This window comes from Sceloporus occidentalis, unplaced genomic scaffold, assembly GCF_023333645.1.
Source record: "Sceloporus occidentalis isolate IW3139 unplaced genomic scaffold, rSceOcc1.0.p SCAF_7, whole genome shotgun sequence".
Taxonomy (NCBI): domain Eukaryota; kingdom Metazoa; phylum Chordata; class Lepidosauria; order Squamata; family Phrynosomatidae; genus Sceloporus; species Sceloporus occidentalis.
Window position 1 is genome coordinate 19,502,226 of NW_028316987.1, and position 26,544 is coordinate 19,528,769.

Genomic DNA, 26,544 nt, shown 5'->3' on the forward strand with positions numbered 1-26,544 from the left:
AAACCTGTGCAGGATATTTTTTTTGTCACAAAATAATTTAAAGGGGCAGACACGTTTTCCTTTAGAGAAGCGTGGCCATGTTATTATTGTTGTTACTGTTTCCTTCTTCAGTTAAACAAAGAAGCATTTTTAATTACGTTTGCTGATAAAGTGATGTGCTCCAGCAGCATTAACAACAACAACAAAAATCAAAACCCACCATCCACACTTGGTTCTTCTCTGAGCACAGATGATGGGGACAAAGAGAAGCACCAATGCCTGCAGTTGTGGCATGAAAAGGGAGAGCAAACTAGCCTAGCCCCGCACCCATCAGTGATGTTTGAGCTAAACAACCAGTGATAGTTACAATTTTACCTCTCCCTGGAATATATTAAGTTATGGTTTTCTTACACAATAACAGATTTACCTTTCCATCCCTTCTTTGGCTTGTTCCTGTGGTTTTAAAAGCAACCAAACACACACAGGTTTTAGAAGTCCTGAAATCTATATTTCTGTGCATCAGTTGCTCCTAAAAACACAGAAGCAAGAACAGAAAAACCTGTGGGAGCCCAAAACAATCACATGATGAACTCTCAGTCTGGGCAACATGTGGTACTGCTCAGTTTAACATGCTTAGAATCAACAGTCATTCAAACACTGGAAAGTAGTGTGTGACTGAATTATTTTAATTAAATTCAAGCATTATAGCCAGTTGAGTTTACAAATGAATCAAAGCTTAGGTTACTCTGCCCCCTTCTGGGCAATATTCATGTTACAAACCTGCATTTTCTTAAACTGGTTTTGTTGTTTTTCATACCATGCCAACAGGTGGATGATAGAGAGCATCACAACTTAGCACAGCTGCTACTGTGAAGCTTACTAGGTGATTCTGACCCAATCAACAATTTCTAATTTCACTTACAGAGGTCTGAAAATCAAATGGGAGGTTGAATAACACATTATGTAGACACACAACACAGTTTATCAGTTTCATAACACTTCAACTGCCAACACTTTAGTCCTACAAAATCCTGGGGTTTGTAGTGTACTGAGATACTTAGAATTAAGTATTTCAAAAAGCGCACAATGAATGCTTCAATGCTGCCCTAACACAGGTGTCATACCACACGGTGGGTGGTGTCATGGTACTCCTTTGGCGCCGCATCTAGATGACACACATCAAAAGGAGCGCCAAAAAGCCATGGTGTCGGCAGCTATGGTGCCTTTTCCATGGCGCAAAAAGGAGCCACTTTTTGCAGCTCCTTTTTGTGCTGCGGAAAGGCCAGATTGGAACAGCAACATGCAGTTGCCATGGTCCCAATCCGGCTAGGAAAAGGGTTGTCTGTATAGCTCCTAAATTATACAAGATTCTCTAACCTTCTCAGGATTAATAACCCCTTAAAAGTGCTGCCCTAACAAAAAAAAATCAGATTGGGAAAAAAGTTCCTTTTTTAGCCCCAAGCCCCCACTATTTAAATGTGCAGAACATCCTATGCAAGGTTGTTCCATGCTGTTTTAGGGGGCTTTCCACTCCAGAACACCCCCACCCCCCAGCATGGCCCAAAAGGTGACATGTTGTCATTTCCATTAATTGAAAATGACAGCTACAGTGACACATTCGGGTCCGCTAGAGGAAATGAAAATGGGATGGTTCATCCCTCAAGGCTCCGCAGAATGTTGACACTGTTGATTCTGTGCCACAGCCACTCCTTACTCTGAAAAACTTTAGCAAAAGCAGCAAAACGACCTCCACTGTGACCAGTAAGAGGCTTTGATTGAGTAAGCACTTCATTGATTCTAGGTTAGTCATTATGAATATTCAGCTTCAGATAGAATTTTGTTGCTTTGCAACTGCTTCTATTTGATGCTGCAATATTTTTGCCCAATCTTCACCCCTCTTCAGGGTGCAGGATCTGGTTTCCATTTCTTTCAGCTTGCTGATCTCAGGTGAGACCTCCAGGGGGAGTCCTGCTTTACAAACAGCATCTTCAAACTTGACCGGAGAGGCAGGGGCCAAGCAGCATCTGAAACTTGGGGAAAAGAAAAAGAGACATTTGAATCGTCTCTGCAGTGAGACTCCAGGGCTGCAATCCATTAACCACTGAAATCACTGGGACTGACCTCTGGGCAGAGTTTCTGAAATTGTGCTTCTATTTCTCTGACATTTCAAGAGGAAGCACCTATCCCAGTGGAATCTGACCCCTGTGTGTTCTTGCCACATCACCATCAATTTGTTAGCCTTTCAAGGGGCACACTGTCCCTGAGGATAGGACTTTTGGGTCTCTTCCCACATTATGCATGGTTAAAATCTGTGTTGGCTAATGAATGTCTGATGATGACAGAAAGACCTAACCAGATCATCACCACCACCACCACCACCACACATTTATAGTGTACTCAAGTGTTGAAGGCACTTCTCCCCTGCCCCCCCCCCCCCCCAAACAAGCTATGTTATTTATAAAAGCTCTGTAATATAACTGTAGGTATTGCAGGTAGGAGAAATGGAGCTGAGAGAGAGCCATTTGCTAAGGCCACCTGGTGAGTTAAGGTTTGGCAAGAGCCAACACAAGTCTATCCAGTTCATAGTTCCCTGAACTACACAAGCTTATAACTATTGTGTCTGTGTGTCCATGAATCTTTGTAAATGCAAGCATTCTACATGGTACATTTTTTCCTAGAGCACACCTGAGGTATTTTAGGGAAATCTGATGGTCAATGCTCCTTGTAAGACTATGGCTTCAGAAGGCAAAATTATTCTGATTTTTAATCTCTGGTCATGGCGACCCTGTGGATGCGATATCTCCCCATACTCCATTGCTCTGTCCTACCTGTCCTCTTTGAGTCTTGCAGACTCATGTCCATGACCTCCCAAATTGAGTCCAGCCATCTGCTGTGCAGTCTTCCACTCTTTCCTCTACCCTCAACCTCTCCAAGCATTATTATTTTTTCTAATGAATCATGCCTTCTCATGATGTGGCCAAAGTACAACAACCTCAAGTTAATAATCTTGGTTTCTAGGGGTGTTTCAGGCTTGATCTGTGCAAGGACCCATTTGCTTGTCTTTTTGGCTGTCCACATATCTTCAGCACTATTCTCAAACACCATCTCAAGAGAGTTGATTTTCTTATCTGCTTAGTGATTTGGGATATCATGGCTTGGACGATTCTAACTTTAGTGCCCAGTTGTATATCTTTACTCTTTAGGTTCTTCTCTAGCTTTTTCATGGCTGCCCTTCCAATTCCTAGTCCTCCTTCTTATCTCTTGACTGCAGTCTCAGTTCTGAGCAATGTTTGATCCCAGGTATGAGAAATCTAAGTATTTCAATTTCTTCATTGTCTCATTTGTATTTATGTAGATCCTCCCTGGTCATTCTTTTTGTTTTCTTTATGTTCAGCAAGCCTGACTTTGCACCTTTTTCCCTTGATTTTCTTTAGTACAGTGGTCCCTTGCCTTACGCAGGGATCCGTTCCAGACCCCGCCACATAAGGCAAATTCCGCCTATGCTCGATCCCCATTGAGAATAATGGGGCTTGTGCGTGCTGTGCACATGCCACAGGCACACACACCATTCAGGAAATTGTGCAGGGCTTTCAATATAAGCTAAAAGCCACGTAAAAGACACCCGCTTATGATGCCGGTGCACTGTAATTGTTCCAAGATCATGATGTTTTCTGTTACTATTATTGTGTCTGACCTATAATTTCCTAGACATCCTTTGATTGTTTTAAAAAAACTAGTGTTCTATTTTTGCACCAGATCGGGGCTGCGGCAACCTCATGCTGTGGCCCCGATTCCAGCCTTTTGAGGGCACAAAAAGGAGCAGCAAAATGCAGCTCCTTTTTGCATCTTCGAAAGGGCGCCATAGCCATGGTGGTGCGGCTATATGGCGCTATTCAGTGCTGCATCGTATGGACACAGCACCGGAGGCGCATCATGATGATGCACACCATCTGTTGCAACATGCAGCATTAGGGCACCCTGAGGGGTGGAGTCAGGCATGCATCGTGAGGACGCTAAGCCCCGACTCTGCCCCCAGGCCAGCCTTTCAGGCCGGTCTATGCAGGACCTAATTTGATGACTATCACTACACGCTGTGCAAGCAAAATTTTTTTGTCTTAAACCTCCCAACAATTAACCTTCAATTGTTTTAGAACTTTTATCACCATCCTAAGTTATCTTACTTATCCTATCATCATCCTTACTTATCTGTCGTGTTCTGAACTAAATAATCAAGGACAGGTTCACTTTCCATGTAAGACAGTTCCTCCCAGCCACTAAACTTTGGGCTTGTCGCATTCTTCATTTTTTCCAACCCTACAGCATCCTTTTAAAGGTGTGGTAACCTGAACTGTACACAGAATTTCAAGTACAGTCACAGCACATATCTAGATTTTATTTTTGATCCTGCTACTATTAATTCCTAACAACAAATTTATCCTTCTCCCACTGCCAGATCCTTTCATTGAGCCACACTTCTATGTCCATGGTCAGTTTAGACTCTATCAGCATTTATAAAATTTCAAAATTTTTTTGCTGTTATGTGCATCACTATACACCTCCGTATACCGATTCACATTTGAATTTTTGTTAATCACTGACCTAGTTTGTTCACTGACTTAGTTTGAAATACCCTTTTGGAGCTCTTTGGAATCCATTTTGTTTTTACTATCCCAAATAACTGAGTGTCACCAGAAAACTTAGAGACTCATTTCACATCCCTAATTCTCCCATTTCTTGTCACTTCCTGTTTCCTATTCTTTATAATGCTCCATAATGGAATGTCTCTTCTTTTAATATGATTTCAAAGTCTGCTCAGGAGTCTTTGGTGGGGGACTCAATTAAAAACTTTCTAAAAGTCTATGAACACAATTTCTATTCCATCACTGCATCCAAATGGTTTGGTGACAGTCTGAAAGATCTCTAAAACAACAGTGAGATAAAACTTACTTTTGTAAAAATCATGCTGATTCTTCTTCAGTAACACATGGCCTTTGATATCTTTGATCATTTTCTTTTAAATAATGTTTGTGACTAATTTATACAAAAGAGAAGTTAAGCTAACTGACCTGTAACTTCCTAGACATCCTTTGGTGTTTTTTTTAAACTAGTGTTCCATTAGCCACTTTTGATCTTCATGTACAGTCTTCAAGCCAGTCTTAGGGAGGGGTTACATATTATTGCATGCATGTACATCCTGCAAAAGGTCTAATTTTTGACAGAGAAATTCTTACATGCTTGGATGGCAATCAGAGTGCTTGTAATGGTAGCAAACAGCAGTAGCGGTGTGGGGACACAAGAGGTAGTGGTTATCCTCCTTACACTTCCTCATAGTCTGGAGAATTTCTTCATCTGATACTGTGCAAGATCTCAGACCTTCAGAGAGCTGCAACCATGTAAAGAAATAAGAGGTTATCACCCACCTAATAAAAAAAAATCATAATTTTTGGATACTTCTTTACATCTTTCTGACATCTGTATCCTGTCATTCCTCCAAGTCATGCAGGAGAGTGGCTCCTCTCTTTTGTATCCAGAACTCAGAAAGTGCCTTTTAAGAAGAATGACTGCAATGACATCTTGAGGACATCCACAACTGGAACGCGAGCATTATCTTACCACCGCTCACGTATAGATGGATTCAACATGCCATTATAGTCATTCTTCTTAAAAGGAACTTTCCAAACTAATTCTCACAATTTTGCATCACCTTTATATGGATTCTGTGTTCAGATTTGTATACATTTTTATTTTATAATGTTGAGTCAAATGCATAATATTTTTATACCTGTAGCCTTACTATGAATAAATATTGCTCATATGCAATATAAGTGAAATATTCTGGTCTTTTACTCTCCATATTATATTACATGCATGTAGCATTCATATCTATTGTACTGCTGTTGTGCTTTTTGGTTCTGTGTAAGTGTTTAAGAGCCATTCTCAAGGTAGTTCATGCCACAAAAATTATCAAATCCAACAAAAGTATATAAATATAAAAGCACCCTATCAAAAGCAAATAACAAAACAAAGCAGGAACAATTTTAAAAACAACATATTTAAAACCAGCACCAGTTTCAATTTAACCAGTGAAAGTGAATGAAAACTTTTCTTCAAAACTTGGTTAGAAACATAGCAGAAGGAAATGCAAGTAAAAGCTAACCTTCTTTTGCAGCTCTGATGGGAGTTTGACACTTTTAGTATTATAAAATTCTTCCATCAGACTCTTGACCAAATTGCTGTCTGAGCCAGAGAACAGCCAAAAGATCCTCTCCATATTGTAAGGTTCCTAGGAGGATGAAATGTGATATATTGTTGGTATTCTCATTGGCATTATTATCTTTCCTGTTTGGGCCTGAGGGCAGCTTGCAATAGTTAATATAACACAGCTAAACATGTACCTCAAGCAAAAATTAAAAAATAAAGTTAAACTGAAATTCATTTTGGAAATGTAAACAACAGGAGGGATCTTTTAATCATATGTGGGGGACATGTGAATTGGGCAAGAAATTCTAGAATCAAATATACACTGTATGTTACAAACAATTTTGACAGTTAACTTCCAAATGAAACTAGAATTGTGTATGTTGGGAATGATGGAGGACCATGTGGTGAAAAAAATATGGAAGATGTCTTTGATATGCAACTATAGCAGCAAGACTACTAAATGCAGAGAAGTGGAAAAATACAACGATACCAGTGTGCAAAGAGTGGTTGTTAAATTGTCAGACTTAGCTGAAATAAACAATTTAAAAACTTTGATTAAAAAAAAATCATTGATAACTTTTGTAAAGGATTGGAAACCTTTTACTGTTTTTTGCAGACTAAAATCAATAATAGGTTGATTTGGAGTTTAATTTGTAGATTAGGTTAAGCAGTGAAAGCATACAAATGGTAAGGATATTGGAAGATGCTACATCATCTAGACATGTATAATCATTATGGGGAAAGCAGGAAGTCATATATATATATATATATATATATATATATATATATCTTTTGTATCTCATTAATATTTTTCACATTATTTCTTCTTTTTTCTGTATTTTCTGGCTTTTTAATTTGTTTTTCTTTGTGTGTTATTTTAACTGTATTGGAAATTCTTAATTAAAATATTATAAAAAAATTAAACAATCAATAAAATTTAAACTAATTAAAAGCACAGCCATAAAAAGGAAAACAAATTGACAATACAACACAGTAAGAAAGGCCTGTTCCCCTTTATCAGTTAGTTTTCAAAGGCTTGCCAAACAAAACAAAACAAGTCTTCTTTAGCCTGTAGAAAGAACAAGGAGGGTGCCAGTCAAACCTCTCTGGGAAAGGATATCACATCCATAAGCATGGGAGAGGCTTATACTATAAGAAAGAGACACCATGAATATTAGAAATGGAAATGAAAAAGAAAGCTATTCAGCACTCAGATATTCAAGTCTTTAACTCCAAGTCTCAAGTCAAATCTCAAGTTGTCACTTTCAAGTCTCAAGACAAGTCTCAAGTTCTTACAAGAGACTTTCAAGTTGAATCTCATTGAGTCTGAAGACTGGGAGCTAAGTAGAAAAAAGTATGTGCATGGGAATGGAGTTTCAATAACTATAAAATCTATAACTATAAAACCTATAAAATAAATGATGTGCACAAATGTAGGTAAAGAAAATTAAACTATATATTATTGGCAGCTGTATGTTCTAACATGTTTACAGGCCGCTCTTCCCCTCAGAGAGCCTTATCACACTAGACAAATCCTACTTATAAATGGGATTTTAAAAGTAGAAGAAACCTGCAAATGCCGAAGGTTTTTCAGACGTGTTTGCATCAAACAGCAATAACGTGAAAATAAAGTGAATGGAAAGTGGACAAAAATGACACTTTTTGACTTTTCAGAACTTCCTGAAAGTAAAGAGGTCTCATTTTTGTCCACTTTCCATTCACTTTATTTTTTTGCATTATTGCTATTTGTCAGAAATGTCATCTGAAAAACCTCCCACATTTGCAGTTTTTAAATCCCATTTCTGAGCAGGATTTGTCTACTGTGAAAAGGTCCAGAGAAATGCCTCCCATGCTCTAGGTGCATTAGGCAATGGGCTGAAAATCCTGGCTGATCATTGGGACAAGGGTTGGAAATCCAAGGAAGGAGCTGCAGACGTGTCTCTGAGGCAAAGGAAAGGGTAAGAAGGAGTTGAGGAGATTGCAAGTAGACTGCAGAGATGCTAACTTGAGCAGCACTGATGCTTGTGTGTGTTTTTTTCTGATGGAGGTGGGAGAGGCTAAGAAGGGATCTAGGTTGTTAAAATAGATCAGCAGCACCGAGGGGACTGGTGGGCACAGAAAAGAGTGCAACAATTAGTGTATCTCATTTGGGTTGATGAAGAAGCAGAAGGGATATGTGAGCAAATCGGAAAGCTAGAGGCTGGGCTTCGATCTGCTAGACAGCCTGTGAGAAAGCTTCCCATACTAGGGGAAAATCTTGCTTGCTGCTTAGAAAAGTTCTTAGAAAACTTGTTTGCTGTGCTTCTTCAGAGAAACACTTTCTATGCTCTGGGGGTGAATTTTGCCTGCTGCTTAGAAATGCTTTAGAAGACTCCTCCTCCTCCAAGAACAGCAGATCAGTAGCTAAAAAATGTACAAGCCTCAAGTCGAGTTGAAGTCAAGTCACTGAAACAACCTATGTCCGACTCAAGTCCGAGTCAAACGACTCAAGTCTATATCACTAATATTCAGAGTATCAAAAGGCTGAATTTCAGAAATCCCATGAGGATATTGCATCGCTCTAATTTAGGTGTGCGAAACATGTGGCCCTCTGGGTATTGCTGGATTACAACTCCCATTACCCTTAAACTGTTCTGGCCAATGGTGTGAGATGATGAAAATTGCATCCAACATCAACTACAGGGCCACAAGTGTCCCTCCTGCAAATGGTTCAAAGATCCAGCATAAGTAATTTAAAGCAGCCAAACCTTTTCCTGTGGGACTATCACAGTGGGCCAAACTAGGCCTTCGTCTAATAATCTAGGGACGTCTCTACTGTTTACACTAAACTCCAACAGACAGAGGCGGGTTACAGACCGCCGAGTAGCGGCGGTCTTGCTCCGCCTCCGCTTGCAGTGTCCGGGAACCGCAGCCTTTAAACGGCGCGGGTCCCGGACAGTGCAGAGAAGGAGCATGGAAATCACGCTCCTTCTCAGGCCCCAGAAGAGGCACCGCGAGTGCCATAGGGCGCACTTGCGGCATCACTTCTGGGGTGCGACATGCAGACGCAGAGCGTCCGCTACGTCAATATGACGGCGGCCGTGTGGAACGGCCATTGCCATTTTGTGCGCGCGGAGCGCGTACTAGGGTTAGGGGGGTGCGGAAGCACCGCCCCTTCCTAACCCTAGTACGCACTCGTCGTGTACTATATGGTGGTTTGTAACCCGCCAGAGAAAACGAAGGCAGTGAATTTATAATCATGGTTTATTTATCTACAACCAGTGTGGCATAGTGGTTTGAGTGTTGGACTATGATCCTGGAGGCTAGGGTTCAATTCTACTTGGCCATGAACCAACTGGATGACCTTGGGCAAGTCACATGCTCTCAGCCTCAGGGAAAGGCAATGACAAACCTCCTCTGAACAAATCTTGCTAAGAAAATCCCACCTTAAGGTTGCCATAAGGGTCACCATAAGTTGGAAATAACGTGAAGGCACACAACAACAAAAACAAGCCATACATTACTAAGTGTTACTGGGGGAAACAATTGTACAAAGCCTACTGATAACAATTGTACAAAGCCTACTGAAATGTGAGATATCTAGATCTTTCGGTGAATTATTTTTTGTCAACACTCATAGTTCTCTGAAGTCACATTGGCACAAGGATAAGGGGGGGGGGGAATTCCCATCCGCAATGTGGACAAGGGTACTTTCTTCAATACAATAGTGGCAAAATTTATTTATCTAAAATATTATTACCCTTCCCTTCATTCAAAAATTCTACAAAGGTGCTTGCATAAATTAAAAATTATAGTACCTGCCTTCATGTTTACAGGTCACAACACACAACACAAGAAGAAAAAAGAAAAGGAAAACATGCAATTTTTAGATACATAATAGCTCTTCTAAGGACCATCTGGAATGGAAACAGTCCAGGAAGAGAGTAAAAATGGAAACTAATATCTCAACCAATAATAATAATAATAATAATAATAATAATAATAATAATAATAATTTTATTTCTATCTTCCCGCCTCTCCCAATGGATCGAAGCAGGATCACAGCAAGGTTAAAATTACAATTACAATATTGCAGCATTAGTTACTGCACAATAGATTGGATCCTGTTTCCCACATTCTCTTTCTGCTTCAGCCAGGTAGAATAGCAACTAAAAGATGATAGTAGAAGAGAGATGGGGAACATGTGGCCTTGAGATGTTGTTGAACTGCAAATCCACCGTCAAAAGGGTGAAAGTACAGGAAAGTCAACCCAATTACATCTAAAAGATTTCAGCATTCCTTATTCCTGCAGTAGAGGGCAGCTGGTCTCTAAACAGAGCAAACAGGAGTGGCCCATTACTGGAGTAAGGAATGAATCAGAGATCCGAAACACACTGGTTCAGCGCTCCCAGGAACTGTAATTTATTGTGGCAAGAGCTCTCTGACAGAGAAGGCTAAATGTCTCACAAAACTACAGATCCCGAGCACTGAGCCAGAGCAGTTAAAGCATTCTCAAACTGAATTATTTCTACAGTGTGTTTTGGACCCGAGACTCAAGGGAGGCATTGCAGATGGGTCCTTAAACCTGCACCCTCCTAATCAAACAAGAACACCCCACCACCACCCCAATGAACCAAGTGCCTACCTGAATATCCATTGCTGAGGCTAGTGTTGACTTCACCGTCCTGGACATTGAGAAATCTCCATGCTGAATAGCTCTGTGTACAACATCATTGTCATTGACCACAGCCACAAGCTCAATGGGGAGCCCCATCTTCTGTGCAATGCATCCAGCTACACCAAAGAATAGGAATCTTGGAATACAAATCACCTTACACAGACAGAGTCGATGAATCACAGAAATCCTGGTGGTGACATCCTATCGCAACAGGACTAAAGCAACTGGCTTCCAGAGTTCAAGGGCACACAACCTGTCCTCAGAGTAGAGAGCAGAAGGTGAGCTGTGTTTGAAAAGTCATCCTTCACTTCTTTACTTTTTAAATGGGCTTCTTCGGAGCTTTTGGTTTTTTGGGCCATGTCCTGAGCGCATGGTCTGAGGAGGCAAGGATTCTGCTGAGCCACTAATCTGATTAGTGGGAAGAGATACCAGCAACTAGCTCCATATATATACCTGCTGCCTCTGTCCTTTGAGTTCAGTCTCGGAGGGCCAGTTGTTGAACAGAAGCCCTGCCAACAGGCATCTGTGTGGGCACTTTGTGGGAGAAATTTGATGGGAAGGACCAGAGTTTTGTTTTTTTTAGTCCCTTCTCTAAAACTGCTAAATATGGATGATAAGAGACCTGCTGCAATTATCTGCAACAGCTGTGATATGTTTGTCTTCTTGCTGGTGAATGTGGGTAGCTATGCCTGCAACAACTATAAGCTGGTGGCCCTGTTGGAAGAGAAGGTCCAGAAACACGGGGGCAGGTTGTCTACTCTTGTGCATGTTAGGGAATAAGAGGATTTCTTGGACAGAGCAGAGCAGAGTGTCCTGAAAAGGGAACACACAGGGCAAGTTTCTGGGGAGGAGGCCATCCCCTACGCAAAGGAAGTGGACATCTGGAGGAATGTGACACATAGACGTAGATGGTCCAGCATTCATTCTGCAACCTGAAGCTACAGAATCAATCTGAAGCTCTCTATCAGTGATATAAGGAAGATCAGCAGGGTCAGTCCTCAGGCAAAGTGAGCCTTTGCTAAAATTAGCATATGGAATGGCCCCGGCCAAACTCCAAAACAGGCATGTGGTGGTGGTAGTGGACTCCTTGCTGAGGGATACAGAGCCAGTGGTTTGCAGGTCTCACAAGATGTCTCCAGAGATGTGTTGTCTCCCTGGAACAAAAATTTGTTTATGTCCACAGCGAAAGGAAGAAGGAGGAAACAATAGGGCCACTGCATGGAGAAGATGGTGAAATGCTAACAGGGGACAGAGAAAAGGCAAAACTACTGAACACATTCTTTGCCTCAGTCTTCTCCCAAATCTACTCAACCTGAGTAAAATGGAGCAGATGACACAGTAGGGGAAATGCAGCACAGATGAAGCAAAGAAGTAGTACAGAAGTACCTGGTCAATCTAAATGAATTCAAGTTTCCAGGGCCAGATGAACAAAATGTAATCTCAGAGCCCCTGTCAATAATCTTTGAGAATTTCTGGAGGTCTCAGCAGACTGGAGGAGGGCAAATGTCATTCCCATTTTCAAAAATGGAAAAAAAAGAGGACCCAAACAATTACCATCCAGTCAACCTGACATCAATACTAGGAAAGATTCTAGAGCAGACCATTAAAGAGAATGAAATGCACAGATAGAGGATGGGGGGAAACACCTGGCTTGACAACAACACATGTGAAAGGGATCCAAGAACCTTGTAGAACACAAGTTGAACATAAATCAGCAGTGTGATGCAGCAGCCAGAAAATCCAATGTGATTCTAGATGTATAGTGTCTAGAACAAGAGAAGGAATAATAGTAAACTAGTCTACTTTGCTCAGGCCTCACCAGGAATACTGCATCCAGTTCTGGGTACTACAATTCAAAAAGGATGCCGACAACCTGTAATGTGTCCACAGGAGGGTGGCCAAAATGGCGAAATGTCTGGAAACCATGATCTATGAGAAGAGACTTGGGAAGCTGGGTGTGTTTAGCCTGGAGAAGACGAGGTTAAGAGGTGATGTGATATCCATGTTTAGATATTCAAAAGGGTGCCATATTGAAGATGGTGCAAACTAGTTTTCTGCTGCTCTACACACTAGGACACGGAGCAATGGATTCAAGCTGCAGGAGAAGAGATTCTATCTCAATATTAGGAAGAACATCCTGATAGGAAGAGCTGTTTGACAGTGTAATACACTCCCTCAAAGTGTGGTAGAGTTTCCTCCTTTGAAAGTTTTTAAGCAGAGGTTGGATGGCCATTTGTCAGAGGTAGTTTGCTTGCGTATTCCTGCATGGCAGGGTATTGGACCTGGTGAGCCTTGAGGTCTCTTCCAGCTCTATGATTCTATTGCCAGGGCTAAGGTTTAGTTCTGAAGTGCAAACCTCATTCTGAACAAAACTGATACACATGCTGGAGTCAATCTATGTGTCCTAACAAAATATCAACAGGGGATATTACTAGAAGCCAGTACAACAAAATTTGTTTCTATAAATATTACATAGCTAGGGGACAGCCTGCCTAAGGCTGTGGGTATACCTGAACATCTCAAGCATTTCAGCAGTACAAAAGATTTTTATGCAAGTACATACACAAATTTGTAGACCTTCATATAGCAAATATAGGTTTGAAAGTATGTATAAAACACCTAATGAAATCCCAGAACTGAGAAAAACTGCTGAAGACTTGCAATAGTCAGGATAATGAGACATCCTTCAGTGTCTCTATGATTCCTTGACAACAGCAGAACAGTATTACCATATATACCCATCTATAAGTCGAGGTCAGGTTTTGGGGCCAAAATTATGGATTTTGCCACAACCCATGGGTAGGTCGAGGGTAAAACTTGGAGGCTTCTTCAGTGTGTTTATGTGTGCATATGGCAAAAGAGACTCTCACTGAGGCTTTTTGCTTCATCATTTCAGCTTTCATTTCAGTGGGCTGGACTCTTAAACAAACAGCAGTATCAATCAATTACCCAGGACCCTTTCTGCTTGGCTCCAGAGAGAAATAAACTCCTCTCTACACCGCATGTGGAAATCTGAAAGAGCTGCTACCACATTACCATAGTGACATGTAAATAAGTCAACTTGAGATTTTGAGGTCAATTTTGGGGCATACATTTTTAGACTTCTAGACGAGTATATAGGGTATGCTGAATAATACAAGTGCAACTATGCAAATCATACACTCTGCTTGGCTTGCATAACTTAATTGTTCCTGTCAGAGAAATCAACCATCCCTAGTTCTGGTCCTTCCAGTTCTGGTCTACAGCAATTAACACTAGCATCAAATGTTTGCACCTCAGTGAGTCATGATGAACTGGTAGGAAATTTCACTTAAATTAGAAATCAAGCCAGATTGCTCAGGAGACCCAGTGAAGCAGATAATTAAAACTTTAGATTTGAACACTGCTCCTTTTCATTCTACTTCTGTCTCCAGTGGTGGAACTGGATGTACATACTGATAAGGACCTTAATAGGCTAAGCCATATTATGGATGCTGTGACATCTAATTCATCTAGACCAGAGAGAATGAACATGCAGCCCTCAAGAAGCTGCTGAATCATAACTCCCATTATCCCTCAGCACTGGCTATACTGATGAGATTTGTAGTATAACAACATCTTCTTCCCCACCTCAGCTCTAGATCAAAGAAAACATTATGAAGTCTCACTAACCTGTGAGGTTTCCTCCTCCCCCAGTTGGAACAACAATTTCTACAACTGGCAATGGCAGATTATCTATGGAGGGAGTACACTGGAAGTAGGCATAGAAATAATGGGCAATCTGCACCAGAATCCTGGACCAGTTGATGGAATTCAGGCTCATTAGATTGTGTTTTCTTGAGAAATCCTTGTCTGCAAATAATTCTTTAATTGGTTCATCAATTTCATCACTATTTCCTTCCGCTGGAGAAAGAGAGGTGGGAAAAGAATGGGGAGACATGAGGGACTCCTCAGGTATAGAGATGTGAGATACCCCCACCACTCTGTCACCAGCCCAGAGATGAAGGGAACTGTGAAAAGAAAAGGAGTTGTAGCTATAGGACCTTCCCACATCCATCAGTTCAGGCCTCCATCTCCTTTTCAAAGATCTGCGTTATATGAATTGTTTTCCCCCAAAAATGGCACTGCCTAGTAACATTCTGGGGTTTAGTCTGTTTAGGCCTCATACATCTGTGAAAGATAATAATTAAGAGTCTGGATATGAGATGAATCACACTGAAACTAAGAACTTTCTCAGAAGTTTGAAATTAAATATAGATGAAGGCAAAAATGCAGGAGAGAGCCTGCCAAAATGAACTAGACAATGACATTTAATTAGAAGACAGTCATTCAAATCAATTGAAAATCAGCCCCACTGCCCACTTGTTTTGATTCCTAAAGGTTGGTAGGTCACAGCACTGAAGCAACAATGAATTTATCATCTTTGCTCCCTTTGGGTAAGCTTCTCTGGTGCCCTGGCTTGCCTCTACCAAGTACACACAGCCACTTCTGAAGTACTGCACCATTTCTTCCCAGCGCCCCTATACTTATTACCACCACCTTTCCATTCTTTGCCTCCTCTGTCCTTTTCTTCAAGCCTTCTTGGCATACTTCTCCCTTGATTTTCTTTTCTGTGTCCACTGGCCATCTTCATGCTTCATTTGGCCACTCTTGGCAGTCCATCCATGAGTCTCCACTACTATTTGGGACTACATGCTTCCCGCTCTAAATCCACACTTCCACATCTCTCTGTTCCTAAGCCCTATGTAGGGTTTTCAGTCTGTCTATATAACAGCTTTCTTTTACCTCATAGAAGTTGAAATGAGACAATCTTTCCTAAGAGAAGCAATGGTTACCTTAATTTACATTCATTTGCAGCTTACAGTGGAGCAGTGAGTCCACTCCGGGGGTTTATACAAATTTTAGATGAGGATAGGGCTTATTTTGGATATAGGGCTCAATGCCTTGGATAGTTTAAATCAAAACTTAGAACAGATTCATCTCCCCAATGACATATTCTGTAAATAACCATTTGATGTGGTCAGGAATATGAGTCTCCTTGAACTTCTTCAATCATCTCTTCCTCCATGATAAACTATAATTTAATATATAAAACTTTAAAAATATAAAACTTTAAATATAAAATGCATTGAGTTTATTAATGCCAATTATTTTAGAAATACAGCCCTCCCCGCAAAAAATTACAATTATAACCCACAGCCCTGGGCTAATAAGACACAACATTCAAGGCCAGGCTCTTATTTTGTGAGTCATTTAGGAGTGACGAATGAGTGAAATGGAAACTCAGATTTACAGACTGACTTCTAAGGAAAACCTTCCAAGGATTTAAAAAAAGAGCCACTATTAAATTACTCACTCAGAAAAACATGGATGTTCTCTTCTATCACAGTTGTCATTTGTAGTTCTTGGACTTTGCTGCAGAGACCATGGGGCAGCAGAACAAATATGTCCACATTTTTTTCACCCCGAACACTTTCAATTGCTGAACTGCCCGTATCTCCTGAAGTCCCTGTTTAAAAAGCAATGAAGTTGATACATATATAAAACAAATGAATGGCGGTCTGAAAAATGAGCTCTGAAGAAGACACTCTCCAGTAGCATTAAAACATTTGACACACAAACACCAAGATTTAACTGCCATATTAAAAATGGGATCTACTTTTAGGTTTCTTTCTTTACAGTATTTTAAATGATAGTATGGCGGGTTATAGACTGCCGCTTTGAGGCGGTCTGCGGCCGCCGCCGTTTGCTCCGTGCGGGAGCCGCAGCAGCCACACCGTGCGGCTCCCGCGTGGAGCAAAAAAGGAGCTCCAAAATGGAGCTCCTTCTTGCGGCGCCTCTGTGACGTCGCGAGGCGCCGCTGGCGCATTCACGACATCATAAGCGCCGCGACACGTCTGGACGCTATGCGTCCGATATGTAAAAATGGCAGCTCCCATGTGGAAGGGGCGCCGCCATGTTGTACGTATGGAATACGTACTAGGGTTAGGGGGGTGCGGAAGCACCGCCCCTTCCTAACCCTAGTACGTATTCATTACGTACTAAATGGCGGTCTGTAACCTGCCTTAGTTTGTCTTTTCCTCCTTTCTAACCCTGTGACTGTCTTTCCATTTTTCTTGCTGTTCATTTCCTCAACTCCTGGCACTTCCAGTACAATTCAACCTGTGAGGAGTAAAGGAAGGTATGGCGAGAACAGAATGGAATTTTGTTGCAAAAGAAGGCAAGATTGATGCCTGAAAGCTATCTCGCCTTCAGTTCACTCTGTTTCTCAAAATAGATTGGAAAGCACGGAACCTTTCCTTACTCCTTTGCAATGCCAGATCGGTCAAAAATAAAACTCATATTATTTACGATCTACTTATAGATGAGAAAGCCGATCTGACTTGCTTCACAGAAACCTATCACCTGGGCGCAGGCTCTCCCAGCCGGGTATGCTGTATGTCAGCAAGTAAGAGGAAGTAGGCGAGGGGGTGGAGTGGCCAATCTCACCTTAACCAGGATACCTATTTGGAAAACAGAACACTTCGAGTCTAGCTTAAGGACTAGAGATAGATTAGGGATTCTGTTAGTATACTGTCCACCCTCTTGTGTAACAGACTCCTTAACCGAGCTGACACAGTTGGTCTCAGAGTTGCTGTTGGAGTCACCCAGATTTTTAGTCTTGGGCAACTTCAACATTCCACTTGAAACCAATATAACAAGTGTGGCTCGGGAGTTCATGGAATCCATGACACCCATGGGCTTAACTCAGCTAGGTGTTGGGCCTATGCATTGTGCAGGTCATACACTTTATGGAACAGCAATATCCGTGGGTGGTGGAATTAATACCTCAGCATTGTCATGGATGGATCATTTTCTGGTTATTTGATATAATTATTTAGCAACTAATTGCAAAGACTTTTGTAAATAGTTGCTTGACAAATCTATTGATTTTTTGGTTAAATTTGATTGTTTTTTTTAAAGAAGGACCCAAATAGGCAGCACTCGGGGGGGGGGCATCTCTGGGGAGGAATGGTACACACCACTCTGCCATTTGTTTCTCCCCTTTGTCCCCTTTTCAAAAAGAATCGATTCTGATCTGGCGTTCCCACTCATTGGGCATGCTTCAGAATTGATTCTTTGTGGGTGGGTGGGCACTTTCAAAGTAGTGTCTGGAAACCCCAGGTTTTTTGCGTTTGCCCCACTTCTTTCCTCCTGGAATAGCTCAAATGAGGATTGGAAGAGGCTTCAAATGGGAACAAGGGTCACTTCAGAGCAAACTGCAGTGGGAATGAGCCCTCTGTGTATATTTCTGGGCCAGGAAATGGAAGTGAGAAATGTGTGTTGAGTGAATCCAGCTAATGTAAATTTGCCCATCAATACCAACTGCAAACATACCCACTAGGATTGTAACATGCTTCTTCCTTTTCTTCAGAAAATATTGGAGGAACTGCCCAGTACACGACAAGGATAGGTCCTTAAAAGCATATGTTGCGCCATGCCACAGCTCTAAAACATTCAAGCCATTCTTTAATCTTGATAGATGGACAACATCTTTGTGTCTGAACCTGCTGAATGCCCTATCAATCAGGTCTGAAGGAAGATCAAAAGGTTTAATTAATTAGGCTAAGACCATTCCAAAAATGCATTTACAATCTCTTTGGTGACATACTTCAAGGCAGCATTCCTACTGAGTGGAAATCACACTTTGTTTTTGTTTGTTTTTCAAATGCATAACAGATATTTAAGGAGCCAAAAAAAAAAAAAAAGATTGATAAAAAAAACACAACACTGTGAACACAACTCCCTTGTTGCAACACGTCTGCTGCCTGTCAGTCTGATTCCAAACAGAATTCAAAATGTTGATGATGACCTACAAAGCCCTATGTGGCTCAGTCCATGTTATCTGAAGGACTGTATCTTCTAATAAGAGTCTGCTTGACAACTTCTAGGAGACCCTACTTTCTGTCCCAAATACAGCGAACCCTTGTTATACACCGGGGTTTGCTTCCAAGATCCCCTGTGGATAACAAAATCTGTGGATGCTCAAGTCCCATTAAATATAATGACATAGCAAAATGGTGTCCCTTATAAAAAATGGAAATTCAAGGTTTGATATTTGAAATTTATACTTTTTTTTTAACATTTTCAAACCGTGGATGCTTGAATCCATGTATAAAAAATCTGTGTATAAGAAGGGCCGACTGTACAGGTGGTAGGAACACAGCAGAAAGTCTTCTTGGTGACTGCTTCCAGGCTCTGAACTCCCTTTTAAAAAGAGGCTAGACCGGCATCTTCCTTTGTATCCTTTTCTGAGCAGTTGAAGACCTTTTTCCTTCAGTAAGTCTTTGATGGTTGATTATTCAGGTGGTGGTGGGGGGCTCTCATGAGCTATTTGTTCTTTTCTTCTTAATGGTTTGCTTTTACCTGCCATTAATTTTATTGATAATTTAATTATATTTTTAAAATTTTGTATAATACAAACATTTTTAGCTGTACCTGTTTTAACTTTTGTAAGCTGCCTTGAGCCCCAGACTGGGGAAAGGCAGGATATAAATAAATATATAATGATAATAATTTGAAACACAATCCTCTGCTCCATAGATCACCATCAAGCCTAAAAAAGGAGGAGAACAAAAAAAAAGCAGAAGAAGAGAACAAGAAAACACCCCAGTTCTCCAGTCAGAGGCATGGATTGTTTCCTCAGCGTGGCACTGGGTTTCTAAGCACCCCCATGACTAAGAAAGTGACACTAACACAAATTTATTTTGGGCCAAATACCAGCGTTCTCTGTGACATGGATCAGGGGCATCCCTACCCAGGGTGTCACCCGGTGTGGGGAGGCAGGCCTTCGGGGGGGAGCAGAACCAAAAGGGCACTCCCCCCCTACCTCGTTGCTGTGGCGCATAGAATGGGGCTGCAGCATAGAGGGGGGGTGTGCTCAGCCCTCTCAGCACATCCCTCGGCCTTCCGAATCCCATGTGGTCATTGCCACATAGGACCCGGAAGGCAGCCATTTCCTACTCCCTGGCCTTCCAAGTCCCGTGTGGCCATGGCCATGCAGGACCTGGAAGGCAGCTGCCCAACCCACCCCTGGGTTGGACTATCCCACTGGGTCCCCCCCCCCCCCGAAGCAGTATTACACAGTGCAGTCCACACCACCCCCAATGATGCCTCTGACATGGATTATAACCAAACAACTCAAGACTTTCTGACCTCATACCACAGCCCAGATTCTATCTTTCCATCATTGCTATTCCATAAACAGAAAATAAACACAGAGACACCAATCGTATACTTAACATCCCATCTAAGCTGGTATTTTGCTATTTTTGCTGCAACAGGTAAAGGCCACACATCACTTTAAATTATGTTGTTGTTATTGTTGTCACAACAGAATCTGCAGGAAGCCCTGTTCAGGATCAAAGCCATGAGACAATGGGAAAGGGAGAAGTATGACTCTTCCTCCTGACATGATGGTCCCAGTGAAAATCCCCTCTGCTGTTATTTGGTTTGGGAGGGATGCTCCCATGCACATCAAGGATTTGGGGGGGGGGGGCAAAATAGAAGAGAATGTTTAAATCCCTCTTCATTTGACACAGTCCTGAACTGGATCCAATTCTCCCGAATTCCTAATTCCAGTTTAAAACAACAAAAGCAAAAACCCACTTCAACTTCAAGTAGCACATTTACCAACATGTGGAATTTGACCCTATGGATTTAATCTCTGCTACTAACATTCTTTTAGTATAAAATCCTTCTGAGAACAGAGCCCTGCATATTGGTTCTCTTCTACATAGATACATATAGAATCATAGAATAATAGAGTTGGAAGAGACCACAAGGGCCATCCAGTCCAACCCCCTGCCATGCAGGAAATCACAATCAAAGCATACCCAACAGATGGCCATCCAGCCTCTTTTTAAAGACATCCAAGGAGGGAGATTCTTGTATTATTAGTAAAGCATAGCACACATTAATGGTGATTACCTTTAAAAAAAAACCCAGCATTAGAATGTTTCCCACTTCTGTAAGTCATCAGAGTGGTGAATGCATGCATAGCCCTTTGATCAGCACTAATCAAAGTGGTGGGCCACGGACTGGTACCATTCCATATGCCATTGCCTGATGTTCCAAAGCAAGCTTTCAGCAAAGACAACTGAAGCCAATGGGCCAGTCCCAGATAGACTGGGAAAGACCAGTGGCATCATTTATGGGGATGTGGACCACACCAGGTGATAACCTAAGGGTGGGGGTGATGCCACTGATCCTCAGATACCTACCTTTTGGCAGAATCAGTCTGTGGCATTCATCTGTTTCCCTTTAAAATGTTTTAAAAGATGTTGGGAGTGGGGTGAAGCTTTGTGGGAGAAAAAGGAGAGGGCCCCAGAATTTTTTTACAATTAAAGTTTCAAAATTTTAAAATATATTTTTTATTTGATTTTTTTTTCAAATTGTATTCTTTTTAATTTTTCCTTTAAAAATCACATTTTACACTATGTATATGTAAATACATTTAGGCTTGCGTTTGTAATTGTAATTTGAATATATAATTTTAATTTTGCTAGTTGTTTATGTCACAACTATTAGCATTACATTCAGTGGTATATGGAAATTACAATTTATGAGTAACATTAGTGCAAAAAGCATTACTAAGGTTTCTGTATGGTGTAAAATGGAAAAAGGTCAAGGGGGGGTGACATCATGAGTTACTACACTGGGTGACACCAACCCTAGGGACACCAATGGGAAAGACAGCCCTGCCAGTCCACCAAACAAACTGCACTGGTCTAGATGTTGTTGAACTGCAACTCCCATGCATGTCTGAGCAGCATATGTATTGATAAAGGATCATGGGAGTTACAATCAAAAGCATCTGAAGGGCTTTCCAAAAATTTAATCTAAAGGTTTATAATTGTTTTTAAGGCTCTCTTGTCTCAATAATGCTCTGCATTTAACTTACCATTTAGCTCAGGTTTAGGAATGAGTTCAGGTGAGATGAACATAGAGCATAGCTGTTTCACCAGTTCTGGATAGGAGAAGGAACTCCAAGTTGTAAGTGTGGTGACATCCAAGACTGGGATGCTTTCAGGCATAAAAAGGCCACCGTCTATTGCATACCCAGAAAAAAGAGCACCTTCAAAATCAGTACTTCCAGCACCACCTCGAGTGCTGACGTATCTCATATTTTTGTCCTCAAATCCCTGCAACAAACACAGTTGTTACAACAATTTATCTGAAGGCCAGATGATCTTAGTACTATTAGCCCATCTCATGTCAAATAGGCATCTTTGCCCTTTTAATGATAGATGCCTCTAGCAACTAGAATCCAGGTCTGGCAATTCTACATCAGTGCTGAGAACGAGGTAAAATCTATTCATCTGAAAGCAAAATTCAGGAAAGAGGGTCCACAACACACTGAATGAAAATTCCCAGGGGTAATAACTCAACTGTGGTCTAATCCACACTGCAGAAATAATGCATATTGACACCTCTTTAACTGTCATGCCTCAATGCTATGGAATGCTGGGATCAGTAGTTTTATGAGATATGCAGCCTTCTCTGTCTCTGGTGGCACAACAAACTACAAATCCTAGGATTCCATAGCATTAACTATGGCAGTTAAAATGTTGTCAAACTCGATTATTTCTGCAGTTCAGATGCAGTCAGTGGAATGTCAGTCCCCCCCAATCTTTTCATTATGGCTTTTCACCATTTGTTCGACTTATAATGCCAAAACATCAGAAACATTACATACAGGAGGCAGCTGTTCTTAAGAATAATAATAATAATAATAATAATTTGTTTTATTTATATACCGCTATTCCAAAGATCATAGCGGTGAACAGCAAGTAAGCTAATTAGCAAGTAAGCTAATTTGCCCCCAACAGTCTGGGTACTCATTTTAGCGACCTCGGAAGGATGCAAGCCTGAGTCGAGCTTGGGCCCTTTTGCTGGTCTTGAACTCGCAACCTTGTGGTTTTGAGTGTGGCTGCAGTACAGGCATTTAACCACTTAACCATGAGGTCCAATGTTCAGTAGTTATCAGTGTAACAATACAACCGCTTCCATACTAAATGGAAACCTTTACTGTGAACTTGCTTGACATCAATGTGAACTTGCTTGACATCAATGTACATTTTCAGATAAATTTTATTTGCACAAACTGTCATAAAAGTTATGTATTTACTTATGAAAATATCTATTTGTTGTTGCTGTGTGCCTTGAAGTCATTTTCGACTTATAGAGACCTTAAGGTGACCCTATCATGGGGGTTTTCTTGGCCCAAGATCTGTTCAGAGGAGGTTTGCCATTGCCTTCCTCTGAGGCTGAGAACATGCGACTTGCTCAGGGTCACCCAGTGGGTTTCATGACCGAGAGTGGAATCGAACCCTGGCCTCCAGAGTCCTAGTCCAAAACTCAAACCTGCCATATATCTGGGGATCTCAGATACACAGAAAATCATAAAAGCATAAAATCAAATCATATTAGAACAATAAATAACAGGAACAATAATTTTATAAGAAATTAAATGATTGACCATTTAAAGCCTGACAATTTAAAACCAGATAAAACCAATTAACATAATGCCAACCACAGCACATGTGCAAATTGGATAAAATCAGTTATGCCCTAAAGGCTTTAATAAAAAGCCACGATTTGACTTGGCACCAGAATGACACCAGCATTGTTACTAATAGGGCTTCCAAGGGGAAGGTCAAAAAAAATGTTTTGCAGAAATAAACCCCCAATCTCCAGAAGCTGAAATCTGTTGTTTTGCATAATTGTGTACTGCCCTGGCCTTGAGTTGTTTGGGGTGAATGCAGGGCAGCTGTTTTATCACAAAATTTCCATTTTGGAGGGGCAACGTGGGACAGCAGCCACTTAGAATCATAGAACTGGAAGAGACCGCAAGGGCCACCCAGTCCAACCCCATTCTGCCATGCAGGAAATCACAATCAAAGCATCCCCGACAGGTGGCCATCCAGCCTCTGTTTAAAGACCTCCAAGGAAGGAGACTCCACTACACTCCGAGGAAGGAGTGTTTTCCACAGTCGGACAGCCCTTACTGTCAGGAAATTCCTCCTAATGTTGAGATGGAATCTCTTTTCCTTCAGCTTGCATCCATTGTTCTGGGTTCTGTTCTCTGGAGCAGCAGAAAACAAGCTTGTTCTCTCCTCAATATGACATCCCTTCAAATATTTAAACAGGGCTATCATATCACCTCTTAACCTTCTTTTCTCCAGGCTAAACATCCCCAGCTCCCTAAGTCGTTCCTCATAAGACATGCTTTTCAGACCCTTCACCATTTTAGTCGCCCTCCTTTGGACACGCTCCAGTTTCTCAATGTCCTTTTTGAATTGTGGCGCCCAGAACTGGACACAATATTCCAGGTGAGGCCTGACCAGAGCAGAATACAGTGGCACTATTACTTCTCTTGATCTAGACACTAAATCAAGGGAACTTTAAAGATCAGTTGTAGTTAGGGTTGCCATAACCCGGTTGCAACCGGGTTTTTCCCGGTTTTGGCTGCACCTGCCCGGTCACGGCACGGGTGCAGCCAAAAACCGGGAAAAGTCCGGTTGCAGCGGGGTTGCTAGGCAACCCTAGGGCCTCGCTGCCCTCCTCCTCCTCCACCGCGCATGGTCGCACGGAGGAAAAGGAGGGCAGCGAGGCCTGGGGCGGAGGAGGCTGCAGGGAGGCGGCGCCTCTTGGGCGCAGCCGCGCCAACCTCCCCGCCTCCCTGCAGCCTCCTCCCTCCTTCCTGGCCTCCGCTGGGGCCAGGAAGGAGGCGCCTCCCTGGCGATTGCCGCCGGCTCCTCGCCTCCTTCCTGGTCCCTGCGGGGGCCAAGAAGGAGGCGAGGCTGGGGCGATCGCCGCCGGCCTCCCCCCTCCTTCGTGGTCCCTGCGGGGGCCAGGAATGAGGGGAGGCCCCAATCCTGGCCTCCGATCGCGGCGGGGCCCAGGCGGGGAGGGAAAACCTCCTTAAGTGGAGGCTTTTCCTTGCCGCTTGGCCTCCGCTCCCCGCCACGATCGCGGTAAAATGTAGGACAGAATTTTCAAATGTAGGACACACTTTTTTGTGTGTCCTACATTTGAAAATTTTGACCTACATTTTCCCGGTTTCGAGGTCCGGCACTATGGCAACCCTAGTTGTAGTAACAATGGCCTGTTACAGACAGCCAAAATAAAGCTGCTTTGGGTCTCTTTGGAGGTATGCTGTTTAAATGATGCATGGGTCCTAAGAGTCCGGAAGCTGCACCAAAGCTGCCCTCCAGTGCTTAGGAATGGACTGTGGCTTTGGTGCGACCTCCGGACTCTTAGGACCCATGCATCATTTAAATAGCATACCTCCAAAGAGACCCGAAGCAGCTTTATTTTGGCAGTCTGTAACAGGCCAATGTTTCACAGCAGTAAAGTCTGCTTGCTCTGTATTTCAGCTTTCTTGCAGCGCAGTTTTCAACAGCCGTCCTTCAAAAATCCCATCAGATGTTTGACAAAAGTGCTGACGATCAAATGTGACACATGTGCATCTAATAATAATAAAAATATATTGCTGAAAAGCAGTAATTATGCAGCCTCTGCCCCAAAATGTGTCCACATATTATTATTATTATTATTATTATTATTATTATTATTATTATCTTATTATTAATTAATATCTTATTAAAATATTAATATCTTATTATTGTTAATATCTTGTTAATATCTTATTATTACTATCTTATAGTTGTTATTAATATAATGTTAATATTTTATTAATAATATCTAATAATTAATATTAATATAATTAATATTAATATAATAATAATAATAATAATAATATTTATATCCTGCCCTTTCCCCAAAACTGGGACCCAGAGCTGCTTACAAGATTAAAAACAGTGCAATTAAAAACAGAGAAAAGAATTAAACCATTACAATATTAAAACAGGCTGCCTTTAAAAAAAAGGATAAAATATAGTTTAAAAGAGAAAAGTGTTTAAAATGCATTTTAATTAAATGCATTGAGATGATACTTCTCTGGATATGTACCAGCTGTTAGTTTATTCAGATGGTAGCTTTGTTCTGCTCTGCTCTGAGTTCTTGCAGGGATTCCCAAACTTTGGCCCTCCAGGTGTTTTGGACTTCAACTCCCAGAAGCCTCACTAAGCATGGCCAACGGAAAAGAATTCTGGGAAGTGAAGTCCAGAAATCCAGACGACTGGGCTGGACAGCTGGCCCCGGACAACGGGAGCCGAGAAGGACCTTATTACAGGAGTCCTATTAAGTTTCGCCTCCTCGAAGCCCCTCGCGCCATTCACTGCTCCTGATTGGTCGGCCCAGGAGAGACGCCATAGAGCGAGGAAAAGAGGAGAGAGCCTTTCCCGCGCCGATGTTCCGGGTTCTCAGTGGAGGGAACTGAAGACCCACCTGTTGCATCTGCACTGTCTGCAGAACTAATCCGTTTTGATACCGCTTTAACTGCCATGGCTCAAGGATATTGAATTTTGGCCATGGCATTTTGTTGCCCTATATGGCTTAGGTCCAAAATAATAATAATAATAAATAAAAACACAGAAATAAAAATCCAGTTTAAGATTGCTTTAACTGCCTTGACTCAATGCTAGGGAATTCTGGGAAGTGTAGTGTTTGTAAAGCATTGAGCCTCCTCTGTCATAGAGAGCTCTGGTGCCAAAATAAACTACAATTCCCAGGATTCCCTAGCACTCAGCTAGGGCAGTTTCTGAATTATTTCTGCAGTGTGT

At 41.7% G+C, this 26,544-nt stretch overlaps 1 protein-coding gene across 1 annotated transcript; it reads right to left on the reverse strand.

Moving 5' to 3' along the window:
• Window positions 1–655: 655 nt before the first annotated feature.
• Window positions 656–25,904, reverse strand: THNSL2 (threonine synthase like 2). Its single transcript, XM_089531237.1, has 9 exons — window positions 25,832–25,904; window positions 21,759–21,905; window positions 18,194–18,388; window positions 16,173–16,325; window positions 14,489–14,719; window positions 10,805–10,953; window positions 6,137–6,262; window positions 5,211–5,362; window positions 656–2,009 (listed from the first exon to the last, which is right to left on the reverse strand). The coding sequence occupies exons 2-9, from the start codon at window positions 21,889–21,891 to the stop codon at window positions 1,805–1,807; spliced, it is 1,344 nt and encodes a 447-aa protein (XP_089387363.1). The 5' UTR covers window positions 21,892–21,905; window positions 25,832–25,904; the 3' UTR covers window positions 656–1,804.
• Window positions 25,905–26,544: the final 640 nt, after the last annotated feature.